Below are 24,361 nucleotides of genomic sequence, written 5' to 3'. Positions count from 1 at the left end.
TAGGGGCTGATGCAGCTGATGACTTGAAGTTGAAGCCAGTTCTCATTTACCATTCCAAAAATCTTAGGGCCCTTAAAAATGATGCTGAATCTACTCGGCCTCTGTTCTGTAAATGGAACAACAAAGGCTGGATGACAGCATATCTGTATATAACATGGTTTAGCCCATCATTGAGACCTATTGCTTAGAAAAAATATTCCTTTCAAAATATTACTACTCAATGACAATGCACTTGGTCACCCAAGAGCTCTGATGGAGATGTACAACTGAATTTATATTGTTTTCATGCTAACACAACATCCATTCAGCAGCCCATGGATCAAGGAACAGTTTCGGCTTTCAAGTCTGATTGTTTTAAGAAATCTATTTCTTGGGATCCCTGGGTGGCGCAGCGGTTTGGCGCCTGCCTTTGGCCCAGGGCGCGATCCTGGAGACCCGGGATTGAATCCCACGTCGGGCTCCCGGTGCATGGAGCCTGCTTCTCCCTCTGCCTGTGTCTCTGCCTCTCTCTCTCTCTGTGACTATCATAAACAAATAAAAATTTAAAAAAAAAAAAAAAAAAAAAAAAAGAAATCTATTTCTTAAGGCTTTAGCTGCCGTAGATAGTCACTCCTCTGATGAACCTGGGCAAAATACATTGAAAGCCTTTGGGAAAGAATTCACCATTCTGGATGCCATAAAGATCCCTCATGATTCTTGGGAAGAGATCCGAATATCAACATTAGCGGGAGTTTGGAAGATTCATGATTCCAACCCTCATGAATGACTTTGAGGGGTTCAGGACTTTGGTGGAGGATGTAACTGTATGTGATAAAAATAGTAAGAGAACTAGAATTAGAAATGGAGCGTGAAGATGGGACTGCATTGCTGCGATCTCATGATCAAACTTGAGTGGATGGGGAGCTGCTTCCTACAGATGAGCAAAGAAGGTGGTTTCTTTAGATGGAATCTGCTCTTCGTGAGGATGCAGTGAGGACTGCTGAAATGACCATGGAGGATTTAGAATATTACATGGATGTGGCTGATTTTGAGGAGGACTGAGTCCATTTTTGAAAGAAGTTCTACCATGGGTAAAATGCTGTAGCAGGTAGGATTGGGAACTATAGAAAAATCCTTCATGAAAGGAAGAGTCAATCGGTGCAGTAAATTTCATTGCCTTATTTTAAGAAATTGCCCCCAGCAGTCCCAGCCATCAGCAACCACCATCCTGATCACTCAGCAGCCATCAAGGCAAGACCCTCTCACTGACGTCTCAGAAAATAATTAGCATATTTTTGGCAATACCGTCTGTTTAAATTAAGGTATGCACCTTGCTTTTTTAGACATAATGCTTTTGTGCACTTAACAGGCTACAGTTGAGTGTGAGTGTAACTTTTATACGGGAAACCAAAAATTCATTTGACTCACTTTATTGCAGTATTTTCCTTATTGCAGTAATCTGGAACTGAACTCACCATGTCTCTGAGGCATGCCTGTAGTAATTAAAGAAGTCAGGCATAACAATAGGAATAGCTAGACCAGAGTAGACAGCCTGAAAACAAACCTAAGCATAGAGGTAAATGTGGTTTATTACAGAAATAGAATTACCCATCAGTGGGGAAGTAAAGGATTGCTCAGTAAACCGCGTTAGGACAGCTGTCTATTTTTGGGAGAGAAAAAATGAGGTAGGTATCTTCCAGTTATCACACTAACAAGGACAAGTAAGTTTGAGATAAGTTAAAGACGTGAATGTGAAAAGCAAATGTTTAGACCATTTGTTTCAGAACAAGTACAGGAGTATATTTTTGAGATATAGGAGTATAGTTTTGAGATAAAACATTCCTTATGTAAAGTTTATAAAGCACACAACTTCATGGAATCAATTTGATAAATCTGACCATATCAAGATGAAGTATTTTGCATGATGGAAGACCACATAACAAGGAGAAGAGACAAAGGCAGCCTCCAAAAGATAAATCTCTATAGTATATTTTTATAAATTAACAACAACAACAACAACAACAAAAACATTAAAAACATAAACCAATTGAAAAGTGGACAAAAGTCCCTAGGACTAGGGACTCCACAGAAACATGAATTTCTGCAGAGTATATGAAAAGATCCTTATCTTTCAGAGCAATCAAGGAAATAAAATACAGACTGAAGCAAGGAAATAGTGCACATCTGTAGATTGCCAAGAAATTTAGAAGTCTAACTTTTCTGAGCTTTTAAATTCCTTGAGAGGAGGAGAGAGCTGCATTAGCATTTCTCTGGGTTATGATCATTTCCTAATTGACCTGGCAGCATTTAGAGGCATCAGCCAGCTGCACAACAGGGTGGGTGGTAACAGGAAAGGATGAATGGAGAAAGAAGATTGCAGTGGTGATGCGGTGGATGTGCCAGGAGCTTGGACAAGGAAGATGCCAGGGCTGGCCTATTGTTTATGCAAATCTCCAACTGGGGCCTGATAGAAAGCTAGCATCCCATGTGTAAAGATTTTCTGCCTGCCAAAGGGACCTGAAGAATGACCAATTTTTTTTTTTAAGATTTTATTTATTTATTCATGAGAGACACACAGAGAGAGGCAGAGGCACAGGCAGAGGGAGAAGCAGGCTCCTTGCAGGGAGCCCAGTGCGGGACTCGATCCCAGGACCCTGGAATCACACTCTGAGCCAAAGGCAGATGCTCAACTACTAAGCCACCCAGGTGTCCCTGTTTTTATTTTTTTATTTTTTAAGATTTATTTATTTATATGAGAGAGAAAGAGAGAGAGAGAGAGAGAGAACAAGCAGGAGGAGGGGTAAGGGAAGAGAGAGAATCTCAAGCAGTTTCTGCTGAGCACAGAGTCTGATGCAGGGCTCAGTCTCATGACCCATGAGATCATGACCTTATGTGAAACCCAGAGTCAGATGCTTAACCAACTGAACCACCCAGATGCCTCCAGAATAACTGATATTTTTCATAAAGGTATTCAAATCTTGCTCAGCTCTTCCCAAGATCCTTACATACTGATAATTAGTGATTAATAGAGAGAGCTCCAGTTGTAGATCCCTTTATTTAATCTCCTTTGACATGTGTTCCCTAGCTATTTAAAGACTTGCTCCTCGGTTATAAAATGAAGCAAAATAAAAGTGAAGTGAGATTTCATCAAGGCTGTCATCTGTAACCAAATTGCTTCCTGGGCTTGCAAACTTACCCTGAACTGATACAAAGGTCAGTATGGGCTTCCCTTTTGCTGTATTGAGGATTTGATCTTCCTTCTGCCTCCAGCCAGAGTATACAGGGCCATCACTGGATACAGAAGCAGATCCCTCAGCCAAGTGGAAAGTCCCAACTTCCGCCTGATGTGAAAAACTTATGTGGGTAAAGACTAATCGTTGAATGTGTTAAACTCCTCAGTCGGTCTCTGTTCTTGGTGTTATGGAATGTTCACCTATTTTCAATTATTAAATAATCAAAGTACTGTCGTAACTCAGAGAGGAGATAGCTTTCTGAGATTGGCAGACTAAAAAAAGCCAGTTAGTTGGACAACACTTGCAGAGTTGTGTTTGTTTTTTGGACAAAGCTGTCATTTCTACACTGCTGACTCTACAGAGATAAGACTCCACAGTCATGAAGGCCAAGCCCAGGTCCCCTAAGCTATAATTGATAAAATAAAGGGATTTAGCCTGGAGAAGAGAGCCTTGGTAGAAAGGGAAGGAGGGAGGGATATAATAACACCAATAGTGGCTACATTTACTGGAGGCTTTCTTTTAGCTAAGAACTATTTAATGTCCTTTACATGTATTAAACAATTTAAACTTCACAACAATCTCACAAAGTAAGTCCCATTATTATCCTCATTTTAATAAAATGAAGTATTTCATGAGAAGGTATTTGGGAAGTCTCTAGTACTGTAAAATTTCAATCAAGGATGGCGATGATGATGGTGAGCGTTAGTGTTGCTGAGTAATGTTTCCAATTAGACGAAAAAAGGTAGCCAGCCCCTGGTAGTGATTTAAGGAATGTCTTGAAAACATTTTCCCATGCCAGAAACAACATCCTCATTTCCTCCATTGTAGCTCAATTCTACTATCAAAATTCATTCTTCTGAGTTCTGAAGAATTTTCTAATTCTAGAATCCTGTGTTGATTTGCATATTGTTTGCCTCCATGAGGGGTAGTAAAGCTTTCACTGGCTAGCATATGTTTTCAAATGTGAGAGCTGACTGAGAGTATTTTCTACGTTCAAATGAACATTTCTTACATACTAATCTGTTGGAAGCAGGCTGCTGGGTTTAAGTGATATAACGATGTTCTTTCCACCTTCCCATCCGAAAGGAGAACAGGAAGCAGAATGAGCGACTGGATTCAGGAGGGGAACAGGGTCGAGTGGTACCCACTGAGGAAGGGGAAGAGACCTGAAGGAAGAAATGTGAAGTTTCTGAAAACAATCTGAGTTCATCTTCCGATTTTTCCTAGTCAACATGATTTTATGCCTGTTAGTTTCATAAACAGAGGCCATAAAATTTTTCAAAAGGTGTTTCTTTCTATGCGAAAGGTAAAAGAGGTTGTTGACTATGAAAATAACACTTGGAATTTCAAAATAAGAACTGAGGGAGTGTGCCTTGTGGCTGTAGTCCCAACCCTGGAACCACTCAGCTGTATGACTCAGTGTTCTGATCTATAAAACAAAGAAATAACATTAAGTGATCTCTATTATCTGATCTAAATTTTTGATGCTTTAAAATAGTGTTTAGAATGAGATTAACTGGAATTGTTTGTCTTATATTGTTATCTAGCTGTATATTTTGCCTTACTTTCTGTTTTTACGAAGTATGAAATGGGCATACCTGGGTGGCTCAGTGGTTGAGCATCTGCCTTCAGCTCAGGGCATCCTGGGGTCCTGGGATCCAGTCCTGCATCAGCCTCCTCGCAGGGAGCCTGCTTCTGCCTCTCTCTGGGTCTCTCTCATGAATAAATAAAAATCTTCAAAAAGTAAAGTATGAAATGCCAGTTTCTTTTATTTTTTTTTTAAGATTCATTTATTTTATCAAGAGAAGGTATGCAAGTGGGGGGAGGGGTAGAGGGCGGGAATCCCAAGCAGATTCCCTGCTGAACACAGTGTCCTACCCTGCTAGATCTTAGGAACCATGAGATCATGACCCACACTGAAATCAAGTATCAGATTTAACTGACTGAGCCACCCAGGTACCCCAACAGTTTATTTTAAATATACCTATTTCTTAGTTTCCTTTCCTCATCATTCTATTTTGTTAATATTTTCTAAGCAAAGTTAGATGACATATCTTATTATATTCCTTAAAGTTTGCTTATAGTTCTGTCTCAGCTAAAGTATTAATTGAAGAGCTCTAGCAGTTTGTTCTATTAAAACTCTTTATTTCTTCCTGTGGAAGTGTTAGGTAAAAACAAGAAGGAGAAATATTCCAAATTCTGGGCTATCCTGTAATACCCTTGCCTACTTGCATGGATGATTTCCTTTTTGCATGCATGTGGTGAGTATTTGTATTTACAAACATACTTCAATTTGTGTGATCTTTCAAGGAAAGTCATCTTATAGCCAAGTACCACTAAGAAATAAAATCCCAAGAATTTGGTTCCTCCCGGTTGGCACTCTGACAACCATGCCTGTATACTGTGTGGACTCTAAATCATGATGCGAATAATTGATTCTGATGTAAACATTCTGCATTGTGAATGCTAACTAAATGTAAGTAAATGCCATTAACCAAATGTAAATTCTATTTTCAGACATACACTGATTCTGTCTTTGACTCTGGTGAAGTCACCAGAAACCAGCATAGCATCTGTTAGTCTCTCCTTTTGGAAAATTGAAGGAAACAACACTTCTTATAAGGTCTGTGATAAATTTTCTTTAAGGAGAAATATTCTACAAATGGTGAATGTTGTCATTGATTTATCCTTTTTTAATGTTCCATATTCATAAAACCATCAAGTTTTGGTATTTACTAATGCCACTTTACAACTGGAGTATTATGGTGAAATCTTTAATATGTTAGAAGGCAATTTTAATTATCATCACCTAGAAGAAAATAAGGTAGGTGAGAGAATGATAAAAATTTGGTGGCTCAGGGTAATGAATAAACAATGACATCATTTGCTTCCTTATCTGTCTAGATGCTTACAGTGGTTTCCTTTATCATTTAAGTCACATCTAAGCATTTGATATAACTTTCAGATTCTTTTATCAACTGACACACTTTTACTTCCTACCTCATTTAGGAAAATCTCTAATGGTCACTACTTCCACTCTTTTCTCAAATAACCCTGACTGCTTCCTTTCACAAATAATAAATACGAGAACAATAGTAACGCTAATTTCTACTGAATACTTATTCTATGAAAGGAATGGAGATTTTTAAAAGCATTCATCATCTTATTTTATTCCTACACACAAAACTCAGTGAGTGGGGGAGTGATGTCAGCAAGTTAATGGAATAGGAAGCCCTGGACCCTCCTTCCCCTCAGAGACACACCAATTCAACAATATATGGGTTATAAGGAAACAGAACTTCAACAAAACGATAGGTAAAATGGACCTAACAGACATGTACAGAGCATTCTATCCAAGAGCAGCAGAACACTCATTCATCTCAAGTGCACATAGATATTCTCTGATAGATCACATGTTAGGTCACAGAACAAGTCTTCACAAATTGAAGAAGATTTATACCAAGTGTCATTTCCACCAACAATGGAATAAAATTAGAAATCAGTAGCAGAAGGAAAATTGGAAAATTCACAAATATGTGTAAGTTAAAGAACACTCTTGACTCTTGGGTCGAAGAAGAAATCAAAAGAGAAATTAGAAACTATGTTGAGACAAATGAAAACAAAACCACAACATACCAAAACTTATGGCATGCAGCAAAAGCAATACTGAGAGGGAGGTTTATCGAAGTAAAGGCTCACATTAAGAGAAAAGGAAGATCTCATATAAATAGTCTAACTTTATACCTTACAGTTAGGAAAACAAACAAAGCACAAACTTAGCAGAAGGAAGAAAATAATTAAGATCAGAGCAGAAATAAACAACATAGAAAATAGAAAAAAAAATAGAAAAAACTAACAAACGAGTTGGGTTTTTAAAAAATCAAAGTAGATAAAACTTTAGCTAGACTAATCAAGAAGAAAAAAAGCATTCAAATAAATAAAATCAGAAATTGAAAGAGGACACTTTACAACTGATGCCACAGTAGTTATAAGGGTTATGAGAGAGTACTATAAAAAATCATATGCCATCAAATTGTATGGCCTAGAAGAAATGGATTAGTTCATAGAAACATACATTCTACTCTGGCTGAACCCTGAAGAAATAGAAAATCTTAACAGACCTATACCTGGTAAGACAACTGAATCAGTAACCAAAAAATTCCCAGAAAAGAAAAGCTCAGGACCAGATGGCTTCCACTGCAGGATTCCACCGTACATTTTTAAGAGGATGGCAATTTTTCTTTAACATTTCACAACAGTGAAGAAGAAGGAACACTTCCAAATTCATTTTATGAGGTCAGCATTATCTTGATATCAAAGTATTTTTTTAAGATTTTATTTATTTATGAGAGAGGGAGACACACACACACACAGAGGGAGAGAGAGAGAGAGAGAGAGAGAGAGAGAGAGAGATTGTGCAGGAATGGAGGGAGGGGCAGAAGGAGAAGCAGATTCCCCACTGAGCAAGGAGGAGACCAAGAGGGCGCTTAATCCAGGACCTTGAAATCATGACCTGAGCCAAAGGCAGATCCTTAACTGATTGAGCCACCCAGGTGCCCCCGATACCAAGTATCTTAAGCATTTTGGGCTGCTGGAACTGAATACTGTAGACTGGGGTGGCTTATAAGCAACAGAGCTTGTTTCTCACAGTTCTGGAAGCTGGAAATCTCAGATCAATACACCAGAAGATTCAGTGTCTGGTGCAAACTCACCTTCTGGTTGTAGATTGCTGACTTCTCCCTGAATCCTCATATGACAAAGATGGTGAGAGAGGTCTCTAGTATTTCTTTTATAAGAGTACTAATCTCATCTAAGAGGGCTTCACCTTCATGATCTAATCACCTCTCAGTGATGGACTCCCCTAATAATGTCTTATTGGCAGTTAAGATTTCAATGTATCAATTTTGGAGGATGCATTCAGTCCACAGTGTGGCTTCCCCAAATTTACGTCCTTCTCATAGGCAAGATACATTCATTCCATCCTAATAGCCCTAAAAGTTTTTAACTAATTCTAGCATAAGCTCTAAATTCTAAAGTCCAAAGTCTTATTAAAGATCGTATATGTCTGGCATGAGTAAAACTCAAGATACAATTCATCCTGAAGCAAATTTCTCTCCAGCTATAAATCTATGAAACCAAAAAGTCAAGTACTTGACTTGAGGTAGGCAAAAATAGACACTCCAATTCTGAAGGGAGAAATAGAAAAGAAGAAAGGGATCATGGTCCCAAGTAAGTCTAAAACCAAACAGGCAAATTCTTTAGAACAGAAGGATTGAAAGTAATCCTTTTTGGCACAGTGTTCTACCTTTGGACCCACTGTGGTGGCAGTTCTGTGTCTCTAGCTGTCCTGGGCATGGGTTGTATACCCAAAGGTCTCCCAGGATAAGGCTATGTCCCCATGGCTTCAGGTGGTCCCACCCACACGGTTCTGCTGGTTACAGCTCTGCAGTTCTCTGCAAGGGTCCCATCCCTGAGGCAGTAGACAGGGGCATCCTGGTCCACCATAATCAGAAAGGCACCCACCCTTTGAGGCCTCTCTGTATCCCCCCAGTTTCTACCAGCCCTCATGCTGTGCGCCTGTGGAAGAAGTGGCAACCCTGGACTCTGAATTGCCTTTGAAGGGAGCACCTCTTCCCTTGTCTTTAAGAATAGAAACTGGCTTCTCTTGAGATGACTGATTAGTTACTATTCATATCTTTATCGAACTGTTAATTGACCACACCCTTAGTGTTCTCTTTTGAGCACACTTTCTAATTTTTTCAAATTTGGCCAGCTGAGTCTTTTCCAAATACTTAAGTCCTGATTCCATTTTGCTTAGCAAATCTACTTTTAAGCCATTTCATTCTTGCATTTTACTATTAGTAGGCAAGAAGAACCAAGCTGCTCCTTCATAAATTTCCTTAGGAATCATCTCAGCCAAATTGCCAATTTCATCACTCACAAGTTCTATCTTCGACAAAGCACTAGAACATAAACACGTCAGCCAAATTTGTTGCCACTTTATGATAAGGATTGCCTTTTATTCATCGTCTGATAACATATTCTCCGTTTCCATCAGAGACCTCATCAGGTCTTTGCCATCCATATCTGTTCTCGAAAAAGAAGCCTTTTCTACTGCTATCCTCTTTTCTTTCTGCGGCTTTCCTAGAATGGCCTTTAAGATTCTGTTGCTAACAATTTAGGTTTTTTCAAGCATGTACCTCAAACTCTTACAGCCTCTACCCATTACTCAGTTCCAAAGCCATTTTCACATTTTAGACATTTGTTACAGTAGCAATTTCTGCCTTAGTTGGTTCGTGCTGCCATAACAGAATACCATAGATGGATGGCTTATAAACAACATAAATTTATTTTCACAGTATTGGAGGCTACAAACCCAAAATCAAGGCACCAACAGAGCTGATGTCTGGTGAGGGAGTGCTTCTTATTTGCAGATTGCTGACTTCCCTATGTCTTCATGTGTCAGAGAGGGTAAGAAAGTTCTCCGGTGTCTCTTTTATGAGGGCACTAATCTGACTCATGAGGATTTCACCCTTAGGAGCTAATCACTTCCCAAAGTCATCATCTTCCAATACTATCATATTGGGAGGCAGGGTTTCAACATATCAATTTTGGGGGGAGAATACAAACACTCATCCACAAAGCCAGACAGGACACTAAAAGAAAACTACAAGCTGATATCCCCAACATGCATTTTGAACATAAATGCAAAAATCTGCAATAAAATATGAGGAATCTAAATTTAAGTTCACTAAAAGAATCATACACCATGACCAAATGGGAGACAAGGATGGTTCAACATAGAAAACCATACAGTGTGATATACTACATTAATAGAACAAAGAATGAAAAATTTGTAATCATCTCGACAGATACAGAAGAAAACAATTTGCCATAATTCAACACCCCTTTATGATATAAGCACTCAACAAACTAGACACAGAAGGAAATTACCTCAACATAATAAAGGTCATATATGAAAAGCCCACAGCTAACATTATACTCAATGGTGCAAAACCAAAAGCTTTACTTTACCTCAAAGATCAGGAACAAAACAAGGATACCCACTCTCACCATGTCTACTTAACATAGTACTAGAAATTCTAGCTAGGGCTAAGAAAAATAAATAAAAGGCACCCAAGTCAGAAAGGCAGAAGTAAAACTATCCCTATTTGTAGATGCATATGTTCTTATATGTAGGAAATTCTCTATTCCACAAAAAAACCTGTTATAACTAATGAATGAATTTAGCAAAATTGTAGGATACAAAATATAAACTTATAAAAATTATTGGTATTTCTATATACTACCAACAAATTATCTGAAAAGAAACTTAAGAAAGTAATTCCAAGTCTGGAGAAGGTGGGGGCCACTGAGCAAGGCAGTACCTATCAAATTTCCTATGGTGTTTTTGGCAGAAATAGAAACAAAACAAAACAAAACAAAAACATTGTCAAAGTACAGAACCACAAAAGACTTTCAGTAGTGAGAGAATCCTGAGAAAGAAGAACAAAGTTGGAGATCTCACGCTTTCTGACTTCAAAACATATTACAGAGTTATAGTAGTCAAAACAGTATGACACTGGCATAAAGACTGCGATATATACCAAAATAGAGAGCCCAGAAATCTACCCATGCACATGCAGTCAACTTATCTTCAATAAGAGTGTCAAGAATCCACAATGGGAAAAGATAGTCTTTTCAACAAATAGGTTTTGGGAAAACTAGATATCCACATGCAAAAGAATAAAATTGGGCCCTTATCTTACACCACACAAAAATCAACTCAAAATGGATTAAAATTTTAAACATTAAAACTTAAGCTTGAAACCATAAAACTACTAGAAAGAAAACACAGGGAAACATAACATTGGTCTTGGAAATGACATTGAAACCAGACAATAAAGGCAAAAATTTACAAGTGGGACTATATCAAATAAAAGGCTCTGCCTAGCAAAGGAAACAACAGGGTAAAAAGGCAACTCATAGGATGAGAGATAATATTTGCAAACCATATATTTGCTAAGCGTTTAATTTCTGGAATATGTAAGGAACATCTACAACTCAATGGCAAAAAGATAACAAACCAAATTTTAAAAACAGGTAAGAGATTTGAGCAGACATTTTTTTAAAGAAGATATACAAAGGCTAAAAGGCATATTTTTAAAAAATGATCGTCACTTATCATCAGGGAAATGTAAATCAAAACCAGAATGAGATATCACCTCACAACTGTGAATATGGCTACTATAAAAAAGATAAGAGTGGGGGCAGGATACAGATAAATAGAATAGAAACACTTGTGCACTATTGTTCAAACACAAAACTTGCAGCCATAGTGAAAAACAGAATGAAAGCTCCTCAAAAAATTAAATATACAACTACCAGATGATCCAGAAATCCCTATTCTGGATATTTATCCGAAATCATTTAAAATAGAATATCAAAGAAATATTTGGCATCGTATAGTCACAACAGCCAAGAGGTGGAAACCACCTAAATGTCCACTGAATGATGAACAGATAAAGAAAATGTGGTATATACATGGAATATTATTCAGCCTTAAAGAAAGAAGAAAATCCTGTCATATGTGACAACATGGATCATCCTTAAGAACGTGATGCCAAGTGAATTAAGCCCAGCCACAGAAAAAAAAATATACTACAAGATTTCAGTTCCATGGGTAGCCAAAACAGTCAAACTTAAGGAGAAAGTAGAGTCCTGTTGCCAGAGGCTGAGGGAGGGGGGTATTGGGAGTTGCTACTGAGTAGGTCTAGAGTTTCAGCCAAGCAAGACTGAAAAGTTCCAGAGACCTGTTGCACAACCATGTACGTATAGTTAATGATATTGTATTGTACAATTAAAACTTTAAGAGGATAAATTTCAGGTTATGTGGTTTATTTTATTTATTTATTTATTTTACCACCCAAACCAACAATAATTGTAATTGTAAGTGCAATGAGTTATGCCTATTGTGGATGAAGAAACTGAAGCTTAGGGAAGAAGCTAATGTTTGTCTCTGTGCCCTTTGCCCACACTTTCCATTGTCTGAAATGGTGACTCCTCCCCTTTGCCACCCACATTTTGTTAGCCTTTTTCAATATGCAGTTACCCCTACCCCACTCCGATCTCTCCCTCATTCTACACTCACTGAACCTCATGGTCAAAGACCTTCTTTTTCTTTTATTCTCTCTCTCTTAATATTCCCTAGAGAACCCTGAAGAATATTTGGTCTACTGTAATTACTAATTAAAGATCAATCCAACTGCCTCTTACTTCCGTGGAACATAAAGATGCTCCGACTAAAAGTGCTCATTTGTCCCTTGGAACTACGGATACTTCCCTTCGTTCTTCCGGTTTCAGTGACATCCAGTGAAAAGCACTGTCCCATAAGTCATAAAGCAGAAACTTGATTGATCGGCAAGGATTCCGAAGCGGATATAATTTAGCAAAACCCAGTCTGGGCTTTTTTCCAGAAAATTTCTGTTAATATGTTAGAAAGGTGAAGGAGAGGGAAGCAGTTCTCACATTCAACACTCTTGGAGACTCCTTTGGCAGGAATTTATTTTGTGCCCAATATTTTAAAAAATCATCATCTTAATGATGCAAGGTGAAAATAATGTAGGAAACTTAGTTTCGTGGCTCACAGGATTTGATTTTCTCTATTAGCTAGAGGCATGCATCATTGCAGATTTGAAATTCCTTCATCTCACCTCTCTGAATCTCAGAGCAATATCTGTAAGTCCCACAAAAGTGTGTTAATGAGCCACAAAACGATGGTCAATAGACTTTTCTCCTTCAAATTAAAAATCTAGCTAGTGATAGAGAAGTTAAGGGTGGCACTCGAGTTCACCCTCTAAATATTTAGACCAGTTTCTCTTTATAAAATGTGTCCATCATCAAGAAACAGCCAAACATCATATTGTTCTTGGTGGCCAATCTAATATTAAAGGTAACTGTCCCTCTCTGTACTTAAAATGACCTCAATTTGTAACTACCTGGATTGCTTCCAGAGTCATCCATAATTTAATTATATTTATCCCAGCTCACCTAGAAGAACTCAAAATGAAATGGTGACTTTGGTTTGCGAGGTCAGAATCAATAGCCATTAAGAGAATGAGGAGATTTTTAAATCTAGGGGAAAAAAAGCAAGTACTTAAAATATCCCTTGCATCAGCCTCAAAATTCTGGGTACGCAGACAACACAGATACGGTGGGACTTTATCAGGATGCATTATGTAGCTGGAATGCCTGGGAAGGTAGAGGTTAATGCAGGAGTCGATTGGCGATCAGAATAAGAGCCCAAAGTGCAGCTTTCGGAGTATTTTGGGCCTGGTGTGGCGCACGTCGGGAGGCAGACAGATCCTGAAGGAGGGCTGAGACAGACGAAAACTAGAAGATAAGAAGAAAATTCCATGGAAGCCAAGTGTATGCGTTTCTCTAATCATGTCATTGGCATCATGTAAATGCCAGACACCATTTATATACAGCTTAGATATAGCAGATGTTGGCATTTAAGTATAGGTTGCTTGAGAGAAAATTGCCCTTGAATGGAAGAGGAAGTTTACTGGCAGAGAAAAATGATTTTCTCAGTTAACAGTTATAACCCCAATAATAGAATTGTTTTCAACCAGAGGTTGTGGGGTGGGAAAGGAGGAGAGATATAATGATACTTCAATTCCAATCTAAAAAAGAAAAAAAAAATCAGTTTCAGTTTAAATTGCGGATGTGTGGGTTGTATCCATAGAACCTTCTCCTCCCTCTCTTCTAAACCTCAAGGCTTCATGTTAAATGGAACAAATCACATCCTTCGTGGTTCTGCTCTGTTTGGTACAGCTGCTTGCTGCAGGTGGTGCCCTAAAAATATATTGTTTGTTTATTTTGCACTATAGCAGTCTGCAGAGTGGTACCTAAAAGTGCAACAGCTCCTTCTCTTTCTGTCAGTGAGCCAAATGATGAACGACGGAGACCCCCCCGCCAACCCTATAGCACGAGGAGGCCCAAATGAGAGGCACAGGTGGTGCTGGAGGCTCAGCTCTTCTGATAAGTTCCATTTTCTTTGGATTCAGGAAGCAGCATGGACAAGGGGACTGTCTGTCATCAGAGCCTCTGCCTGGGTGTGGGCGAAGCCAGGCCAGGCCGCAAACCACCCGGGTTGGGAGAATGGGCCTCCTTCTCCGCAGATTAACATCTGGAAGCATCTGGGGTTAAGAGTCTATCACAGATCACAGAAAGAAAATAGAAGTGAAGGTTCATCTCAGGTAAATGTTCACACAGGTATATTTAAATAGAGGTTTCAACGTGTTTTTTTGTTTGTTTGTTTTTGTTTTTTGTTTTTTTTTTTTTTGTTCTTTTAGTTTATAACTGAAATGTTCAGGTGAGTTTCCCAGCAGCACGGACAGGACACCCACCCTGAACCCTGTTTACTAAGTACCACGGCAACGCTGAAGCTCTGAAGTGTGTAAGTTTGAACCAAAAAAATAAAAATAAAAATGTGGGCACCACGTGGCGAGGTGGTTCTAATTCAGACCTCAGTCTCACAACTAAAAGACACCAGAGGAGTGGCTAAACGTATTTTCCGATTTAGTTTTGGTCCCCCCTTTACCATCTTTTTAGTATTCAGCTTCCTTTGGCAACTCATTTCGAGCCTTTTGATTTGCGAGCAACACAGACTTTCCTAAATTTGTGAACTAAGCACATTGCTGATAATGAATACACCAACAACTATTGAGTCACTGACAGGGGAAGTTTTTGTACCTCACAGTATAATTTCACTTAAAATTGATTTTTTGGGGGAACCTGGGTGGTTCAGTGGTTGAGCATCTGCCTTTGACCCAGGTCGTGACCTTGGGGTTCTGGGATCGAGTCCTGCATCGGGCTCCCCGCAGGGAGCCTGCTTCTCCCTCTGCCTATGTCTCTGCCTCTCTCTGTGTGTCTCTCATGCATAAATAAATAAAATCTTTAAAAAAATTGATTTTCGTTGTAACAGATAAAGTATATTAGGACTAAATCAACCTAACCGTGATAGATAACTAAGAAAATGGTATTAAATTACACAAATATCATTTGTAAAATTTAGAAATTAGAAAAAAGAGAGGGAGACTCCACTCATAATTCTGTGACAAAGAAAGAAATCAATAGAATTCTGGAAAATGGGTAGGAAAAGTGAAGATAAATGCCTGGAGGACACCAGGATAGTTTGGGGTAAAAGAAACAATTTGTATTTATGAAGTTGGGGATAAGAAGCTGATTACACTTAAGAGGCAGAGAGATTAAGAATCAATAAAGAGAGGAGAGCAAGGCAGACATTCCCGAATAAAAGAAGAGATACAGAAAACCAGAATATCCTTGGAGCCATGACTCTCTGCAATCCAGTCCTTGGGTTTGCAGCCATAGTCGCAAGTGGCGTTAACCCAAATCATCCTGTGACAAGTAGCTGCCCCATTAGGTATGAAAATAAAAAATATTGTGAATAAAGTTAGGAAGACATTACAAGTGAGAAACACCCGTGTGAGAAGGTGTGGTCTTGATTCTTGGGGAATCTCACAACCCGTTGAGAGTCAGAAGAAAGGTCAGAGGGGAACAAACGACAGGGTCGGGACAAAAGGCACCATCCATAAAGGCAGGAATAGGCAGGCGGAGAGTGAAGACCAGGAATCATACACCCAGCTGTTGAGAAGCATGTGTGGGTTGAGAACAGTGGAGCTTAAAATCCTATTTATAGGACTGGTAAACACAAAAGGTGCAGGAGGAACATTACAGATGGCTTTTTGTCCTACTATGTAAACACTATTTAGCTTAAGTGTGTTTGCTCATATTTTTCTTCTTTTTTCACTCAAGTATAACATGCTAAACAATAAATTATCCCTCATATTATAGCTGTCATTACCAATCGTCTTCACATCCTTCCTTTGAGAATACGTTGCTGCTGTTTGAAAACACTCACACATTCCACTATTATTATTCCGCCGCTGTGTTTAGAAGTTCCAGTGAAAAGGAAATAGCCATCAAAGACGTATTTCTTAAAAACTTTTTATCAGAATAAATGATCGTGACTGGCAAGACGTCCTCAAAGACAACGATATTATATGTGACAGAGGAAGGTGGTAATTCTGTGTTCAAGGCCAATAGGTTTTCATGTTTTTCAAATTACTCTATTTTTCGTATACGTGTATATATGCTTATTTTTCTGAGCTAACTTATGGTTTAAGATATCTTATTATTTATTCTGAGATGTTTTATACTTAGAAAATTAATTATAAGAAATGGGATTGTACATGGTTCGTTGCACAATTTCAGACAATCCAACTTAAATCTCGTAGTACTAAAGAAAATCTAATTATTGGTAATTTGTTGCATTTTATAATCCTCACTATCATCTTAAACATACTGGCACTTTTATTCCACGTGTCTCTGTATTCTCATGGGTCGAGTGATATTATGCTTCGGGGGTGAGCAAGTGCTTCAAACATTACTTAGAAAAGCAGATATTGCACACTGATGATAATGGTTGATGTGGGATAAAACTTGCCCCCGTGTAGGCTAGTGCGTTGGTACACTAAATGGTATCACACTGGCTTTAAGAATCACAGTCCTATCTGGGGAGTGAGTCAACTTAGTAAGATTTAATTCATATTTGCACATCATCATGAGTTAGTCTGAAAAAAAGTAACAGTATTCTCAATAAAGCAGTGGAAGATACTGAGCCAAGGAGAAAATAAATAACACCACCTTTATTGTTTTCAAGCAATTTCTTAGGAATTATCTCATTTAGTTCATAATTACAAAATAGCTTATTATACAGCTGGGTGTAAGATTTAAGGATTGTTACTCCCAGACCCTGAATATTTTACCTTATATTTCTGACTTTGCATGTAGGGAATACCAGAGAATATTACAAGCAAAAAAGTCTTAGACTTAATTTGACTTTTGAGGCTACTGAAGTTCTTGCACTCTGCTTGTTCACAAACTCACAGAACTATTCACCATTTTACAAGGGCACCGTTCAGAAATAAAGCAAAATACAATAAAGACCATGATAACTGATTACTTAGGGTTTGTTTTTTTTACCACAACTTGATTGATAATTGTGGACAAGACATCAGGGTGCTATACCCTGAGTGACAGTATTGAAATGACTTTGATACTGTCCAGAGGAATTGAGATTTACATTAGGAGGTTAAACATGTGCCCATTTCAGAAGTATCAATATATCTTGATATATTTAACTATTTAGGCATAAACCCAGGTCAGGTTCTAAAATTAATCTGCAGAAAGTTGTTTGATGCTTTGCGGCCCTCGATTGTGCCAACAAATCCTTTCCTGATTTATTCACTGCCTTCATTCTCCTATTTCAGTAGGTTTGTCCTTGGAAAAAATCTCTTGTTCGCAACTGTGATTTGGTTCTTTCCATATTTTTGTATTTGTATAAACTCTTCTGATGTTACAGAAAGACAAATGACATTTATTTCATTTCTTGGGTTACTACCTTTTGACAAGTAGATCTATATATCTGAGTGTCCAGGAGACCTAGGGTTGGAGCAGCATGTATGACATTTGAAGCCAAGCAGCAATGCTGTTGGCCATCCTAGGAGCTAGAAAAGGAACTGAGCGTCTGTCATTCTGCCCATTTCTATCACAGGCAGGAAGTAATTCTGTCCTAAGAAGAAAACTGTTGTAGAGTCATGGACCCTGGAGTAGGAATCAGAAGACTCAGAAGAGCTCCATACAAACTCACTCTTTGGTGCGGAGATAAGGCAGGCATGGTACAGGTTCACAGACTCAGCACTGGAAGGGAAGTGACTCTCAAGTCATTTCCAGAAGCTGATGGAGCAACTGAAGCTGTGGTACCATTTTGGTATTACAAAATCTTTTTTTTTTTTTAAACAAATACCATGTTTCTGAGCAATTCAGGACAATTAGAGGGATCAGTAGTGAGGATAAAGAGAAGGCACTGATATTTCTGGTGAAAATTTTCAAAAGTATACCCACCTAGGGCCCAGACTTTCCAGAAGTAGGTCATGTTTATGGTAAGCCTTGAAACAAGTGAGTAAATCATTTCTATTCTCAAGCAGCATTAAGAATCGTTGTTTTAGAGTAGTTTAATGCTTAAATGCCTTTAAGCATTTCCAATCCCATATATCCTGAATTTTTAAGAATTCACTTGAAAAGTTACATTTGATGCTTGATATTTTCATCATTCATTTATTTTTTTTTATTTGTTTAAAATGCATTTTATTGTTTTTAAAGTCATCTCTGTACCCAGCATGGGGCTCAAACTCATGACCCTGAGATCAAGAGTCCCATGCTCTACCAACTGAGCCAGCCAGGCACCCTCTCATTACTAGTTTTAAATAGCTGCAAGAGCGCTATTTATTTTGGCATATTATAAGTAGTAATATCTTTTAAAGAGACATTATAGTCTTTGAAATCCGTCCAATGAAATTTGAATGCCACTGTGATTCGGAATTCACCTTCTTTCATTTAAAAACATGTAGCCAAAAAAATAAAAATAAAAAAATAAAAACATGTAGCCCATCAAGACGATGCAAGTTTACAGCTCAGATTTACTATTTACCATTTAATATCAATGCCGTAAGCTACATTAAGATGAGACCCAAATCTCTGACAACCAAATCTTTGCGAATATGTTCTTTCCAAATTAAAGAAGGCAGTAAAGCGCAGCAGGAGCAGTCAGGCAGCTCATTTTCATCCCTGCGCCATGCACTTCAGCAACATCCAAAGGAATGCTTCTGCGCCATTCCCAGCACAATCCTGGATTAACTTGGCTAAAGGATTTCAAAGTTTTGAAAGCTCCTCACCAATCGTATTGTTGGTAAGTCTTAACAAGCCAAATATCAAATATATCTATGGTTAACTGGGAATAATTGGAGATGTCTGTGGCTCCATCCATGTGAAGGCACATGTTTCATCTTCAAAAAAAAAAAAATTTTTTTTAACCACAATCTGTTAAACAATGACTGCCATCATTTTATGTACTCTAAAAATGCAAAGTTTTCTGAATAGGGAATAGGTATGACTGAAGGTTGAACCCGACAGTGATCCTATTTTTAGCTGTGAACAGGGTCCCAGGTATCAGAAGCTTTCCTAAAGTCTTCTATGATGTCCCTGCTAATTTGTACATGGTTCCTCAGCCAATTGTTACAGCTCCGAAAAATAGTAAGCTTATTAAAGTTTTTACCAATATCCTCTGCTGGAATCCTAAAAATATTAATCATCAACCTGCTGTGAACTTAGAAGTGTGCTGGAAGTAAAGGAAATAAAGGAAAACAAAACCCAGCAATTTTGGTTGGAGAGGTTTATCTTACATTTAGAGATCATGGTTCTCTGGGGGTAAGCAGAAAAACGAGGAATTATTTGTTTCTGTTTTTTTTTTGTTTGCTTTTGTTTTTGTTTTTACCAACGTATCATTTGAAACCGTAACCTATATTTTAAAATATAAAGTTCCTTCAGTACTGCTATAAATATTTTCCCTTAAAGCTTCATTGATTTACGTTTCCTTGGAAAACACCCTCCATTTTCATGGTTTCCCCTTAGCCACGGGAAGTGAGGTGAAATGTGTGCACAGCAGGGGTGAGGCACACACACTTCCACTGCCCTCACCCCCCACAGAGTGGCCACGCGGTCATGGCATTCTGTGCCACTGAAGAACTCTGAATTTGGGGGTTTCAGGAGTCCAACTCCAACCAGCTGTTGCTGGCCTGTAGGCTGCCATCGACTTCCAGCCTTGGTGCCAGGGAAGAACTTAGGTCAGCGTGTCTGTCCTCCCTCTTTCCCAGCTAAGACATCTGGGGAAAGGCTTTCAGCCTGTCTTGCAGGCCTCACAGGACTGTTAGGGAAATCAAAAGATTAAATTCCTGCGAACACATTTGGTAAACCCTATATTTGCAATCATACGTTGTTTGAAGAAATCAGCTTAATTCTCTTGTAATGCCAACAACGTGGTCTCTGTAGGTGATCTCCTTCCAGGCTCTTCCCATACATATTTATTTGATCTGTTTTGTAAGTGTGGATGTTTTTATTATTATTATTAAAGCTGTGCACACCTGTATTCCTTTTGAGGGCGATATCTGATACTAAGTAAAAGAAAATGCTGCTGAGGGAGGAGAAGCCTCCAAGTGTCACACCTGGCTCATTGTGACAGTGCCCTGGCTGTCCTCTCCACTCCGCCGGAGGCTGTGGGATTCACAGCCCCTCTTCCCAGTTATGTGGTTATTGTACTCGTCCTCCTCTGGCTGTGGGTGGAAGGTCTCTCCTGTGTGTGCGATGCAAGTGTGGGCTTTGTGAACGCTCATTTCCCAATCAGCTAGGAGTCGATTGGCACAACAGGGTGACAGGATCGCCGGGGGCCAGGAGCCTGTGAAGGGAAGGCTGGGTGAAGTTGGGGGACACGAGCTAGAGAGATTCAGAGTGAGCCGAGAGCAGGAGCTGGGAGGGCAGCAGTTTGGGAAAGCAGATCCCAGGCAGACATCCTGGAAGAGAGGGCACCTTCAGAGACCGGTGGAAACTAGGAGAAGCAGATGGTTAGCTGACTTTGCAGAAAGCGGGGTGGAGCGAAGAATATGCCAGAAACTGCACAAACTGTATCCTCTGTCTACCACGTATGCTCCCCAAAATGCACCCATGTGCACCTGGTTTGTATCCTGAGAAACGTCACCCTATTTCTGACTGTGACACTGTCAAGGCCATTTGTTTCTCAGGATGCCAGCAGGGGACAAGCAGTCAGGAAGTGTTCACTGGACCCGACTGGAATGAATATTGGATTGTCTTGGGCGGGGGGTCATTTGGGTCACATGAAAAGGGCAGGACCGGAACTTCAAAATACCCTCTCCTGTCTCAATCACGATGGCAGAAGTGATCAGAATGATACAGGAAAACCCAGTTGGGAGGCTTCCAACTAGTAGGCAGAGCAAATCCACGGGAAGTCCCATTTCGGTGTCCACTCAACAACGCCAGTTAAGATATGTTAGGTTTTCTGTGCAGCAGACACTTTCAGCCCGAGGCTGGCTAGACAACAGCAAGCCCCAAGACAGAAAGGGTCTTGAGAATTCTCCAAGTAACTGGCTTGGGTATACTCTTGAGAACCGACTCTCAGCTGACCTGCAGTCAGCACTGCCCAAGAGAGACGCCCACCCGGTGGGGAAGACCAGGTGGGAAGGGGAGAGGAAAGACACCACAACCTGGGATGGCTTGCTCAAGCTAGTTCTCTACTCAAATAGGGCCGTGGAGACAGCAAAGGGAGCCAGTAGCTTGAATGATCAGTCACATCTGCTCTTAGGGACACTCCTTCTATCTTCTTTGCCCTCTCGCCCCTTTGCATTTAAAGATGATTTTATTTTGGGCTGTATGTCAGCCTCATGTCCATTATTATTATTATTATTATTATTATTATTATTATCATCATCATCAAATAGCTCATGTGCTAAAACTTTATGTGGGTTTATTAAATCTCTGAGTATAGCTTATACATACACATATTAATTCAACGAACTGTCTAAAACAGTCATATAGAACTTTCCATGCACATAAACTATATCCTTGATGCCTAAGTGGAAGTTTTCCAAAACGTATGGATACAATAAATAAGGGACTTCCAATGAGGGAATGTTTTATCAAAACTCCCTCTCTAGGGCAGCCCCGATGGCCCAGTGGTTTGGCGCCGCCTTCAGCCCAGGGTATGATCCTGGAGACCCAAGATCAAGTCCCACATCAGGCTCCCTGCATGGAGCCTGTTTCTCCTTCTGCCTGTGTCTCTGCCTCTCTCTTTCTTTGTCTTGAATAAATAAATAAAAATCTTAAAAAAAACAAACAAACTCCCTCTCTAACACACTCTGTCCTGAAATACCAGAAACATTTTATTTTTTTCCCTTTGTGAGAATGAGTTCTTCACCCAAATAGATTTTAAATAATGGAATGACTTTTTTCATCCCATCAGATCTAACTTACCTTTATTTCAAGATAACTAACGTTTAGGGTTTAAGAGTACGGCAGAGGGGTGTATTTGTTAAAAAGTGTCTCAGGTTGTACGTATTCAAGGGAGATCATCACTCAATGCTTTTAATCAAAACGTGATTCAAATTCTGTGGCAATCGTTCACGCAGATTTCCCCAAATTTACATTCTCTCTCCTTCTTGGCCCTTTTACTGTTGGCTGGGACTATGTGACCAGTTCTAGACAATGAACTGTGAACAGTGAGATTCTCTTCCCAAGGTGAAGCATTTTTGTGCCAAGATAGATACTCCAGATCTATCTGTGCTCTCTGGCATGGCAACCCATGGTGACTGAGACAGTGGCTGCTCCACCGACCTTCTCTTTGTGACAGTGATTGGGAGAAATATCTACTGATCCATAGAATAAACCTTTATGGTTTTTAGTAACAATGATTTGGTCATGTTTACTAGCACAGAATACTTAGCCCACTGTAATTTATGTGTGTGTTTGTGTATGTATGTGTATGTGTGTGTGTGTGTGTGTGTGTTTGTATTCTTCATTTAAAAAAATCTAATAACTATTTATTAGTTACATAATCTAACATCCACACAGTCCATGGTTTTATTAGTTCCAGAAGAATTTTATGCGAACTACATAATGCCATTCTATACAGAATGTGTTATGTCTTGATATTTAAGAATCATGAGTTAACATCATTTTGAATGTAATTAATAGAATCAAGAGGCAAAAAGCAGATTCTATCTGCATTATTTATTATTAACAATTTTAAGGCTATGCACAGAAGTTGCAGATGTATATGGAGTCTAAGAAAAATATATGTAGATCTGTACATATAGGATCCGTACTATATATATGGAGGCATGTGTAATAAAATTGCCATTATAAAGTCCTACAAAATTATGTATTTAGCCTTAGTGAAAGTCCTTTTTGAGAAAAAGATGTGTTTTTTTTTTAATCTCTGCCATACTCATACAACATAAAATAATATAATAATATTTATTTGAGAGAGAGAAAGCATGAGTCAGGGGAGGCACAGAGAGAGAGAGAGAACACCCAGCGGACTCCCTACTTTGTGGGGAGCTTGACATAGGGCTTGATCCCACAACCCCAAGATCATGACCTGGGCCGAAATCAAGAGTGAGAGGCTCAGCTGACTGAATCACCCAGGCGCCCCATAGCATAATATGTTTTATATAACAGGCATATCTTACACAAGTATGCTCTATAAATACTATGCACAAACACAAAGGAATCATTTATAACTCCTACTGCCCCTTGGTGGAGGGAAGGTTCTTTATCAGCTTAATATGAAAAGTGGAGGCACAAGAGTCCTAGAAGTAGAGTTTACGAAAAGCTGAACTGTTTTGAAAAAGAAGGGAAATGATAAAAGATAATGCATTGTACTTTGAGAAAATCTAGGAAGAAGATTATGGGCAAGTGGAGAAGAGAATTCCTAGGGCTAGCAGCATGGAGACAAAGAAGCACCGGGGGAAAATATCTATTGAAATCTTATAAATTAAGGCACTGTAGCACATTAGTTGTGAAGACTCTCTCATCTCTCTGCAGGAATCCTTGGAAAAGTCTTATCACCAAAAATCAAATGATCAAACCTTGACTGGTTGGATTTCTTACATAAAATGCTGAAGACACCAAAGCCTATTTACAGATTTACTGATTGATGACCTTTTACTGAGCCCTGATTTAATCTGAAAAATCACTATAGAAGGGGGCATTAATTGGAAAAAAAAAGCAAATAGCCACGCTTTATTCACAGACTCCATTTGTGTGCACTCAATTTGCACGGAAATAAAACAAGCACTAGAAGGAGTGGTTGGGTGTCAACACTTACTGCGAGGACAATCTGGAGGGAACTATGAGCCACTTCTATGTACTGGTACTCCAGAAAACACCCTGAGACCGTGATGTAGCGATGGTCTTCTGGGGCCCAGTCTGGTGCAGGTGTCACTGATGTCACCGTACATCCTGGTCCATTCTCCATCCACCAAGATCGGTGCATTGAAATATTAAAAGTCAGGATAAGGTCTGTTTCCTGCAAGAAGGCAATTTAGAAGGATGAGAATTACTTTATAGATGTTACTCAGCTTATCGGGGACTGACTTGGAGCTTTCTGTTTGGAAATGTGGGTTTCCCCCCCCTCCCCTCACCATATTTTATGG

The 24,361-nt window shown here is 39.1% G+C and overlaps 1 protein-coding gene and 1 non-coding gene across 5 annotated transcripts in view; both read right to left on the bottom strand.

The window, feature by feature from the left end:
* NKAIN2 (sodium/potassium transporting ATPase interacting 2) overlaps positions 1-24,361 on the bottom strand; it is a 952,120-nt gene that overhangs the window by 143,780 nt on the left and 783,979 nt on the right. For 3 of the 4 annotated variants that reach the window (XM_077902211.1, XM_077902223.1, XM_077902217.1), the window contains exon 4: positions 24,034-24,234. In XM_077902211.1, coding sequence (XP_077758337.1) covers positions 24,034-24,234 — 201 coding nt within the window. Of the gene's footprint in view, positions 1-18,749; positions 20,590-24,033; positions 24,235-24,361 lie in introns of those variants that run through there. The other variant, XM_077902232.1, reaches the window with a different exon arrangement.
* TRNAK-CUU (transfer RNA lysine (anticodon CUU)) lies at positions 18,471-18,543 on the bottom strand. Its single transcript has one exon. It is a non-coding gene; the product is annotated as a tRNA-Lys (tRNA).

This window comes from Canis aureus, chromosome 1 (genome assembly GCF_053574225.1).
Source record: "Canis aureus isolate CA01 chromosome 1, VMU_Caureus_v.1.0, whole genome shotgun sequence".
NCBI classification, from domain to species: Eukaryota; Metazoa; Chordata; class Mammalia; order Carnivora; family Canidae; genus Canis; species Canis aureus.
Note: the sequence above shows the minus strand (reverse complement) of the source record. Positions and strands in the feature narration are given on the sequence as shown.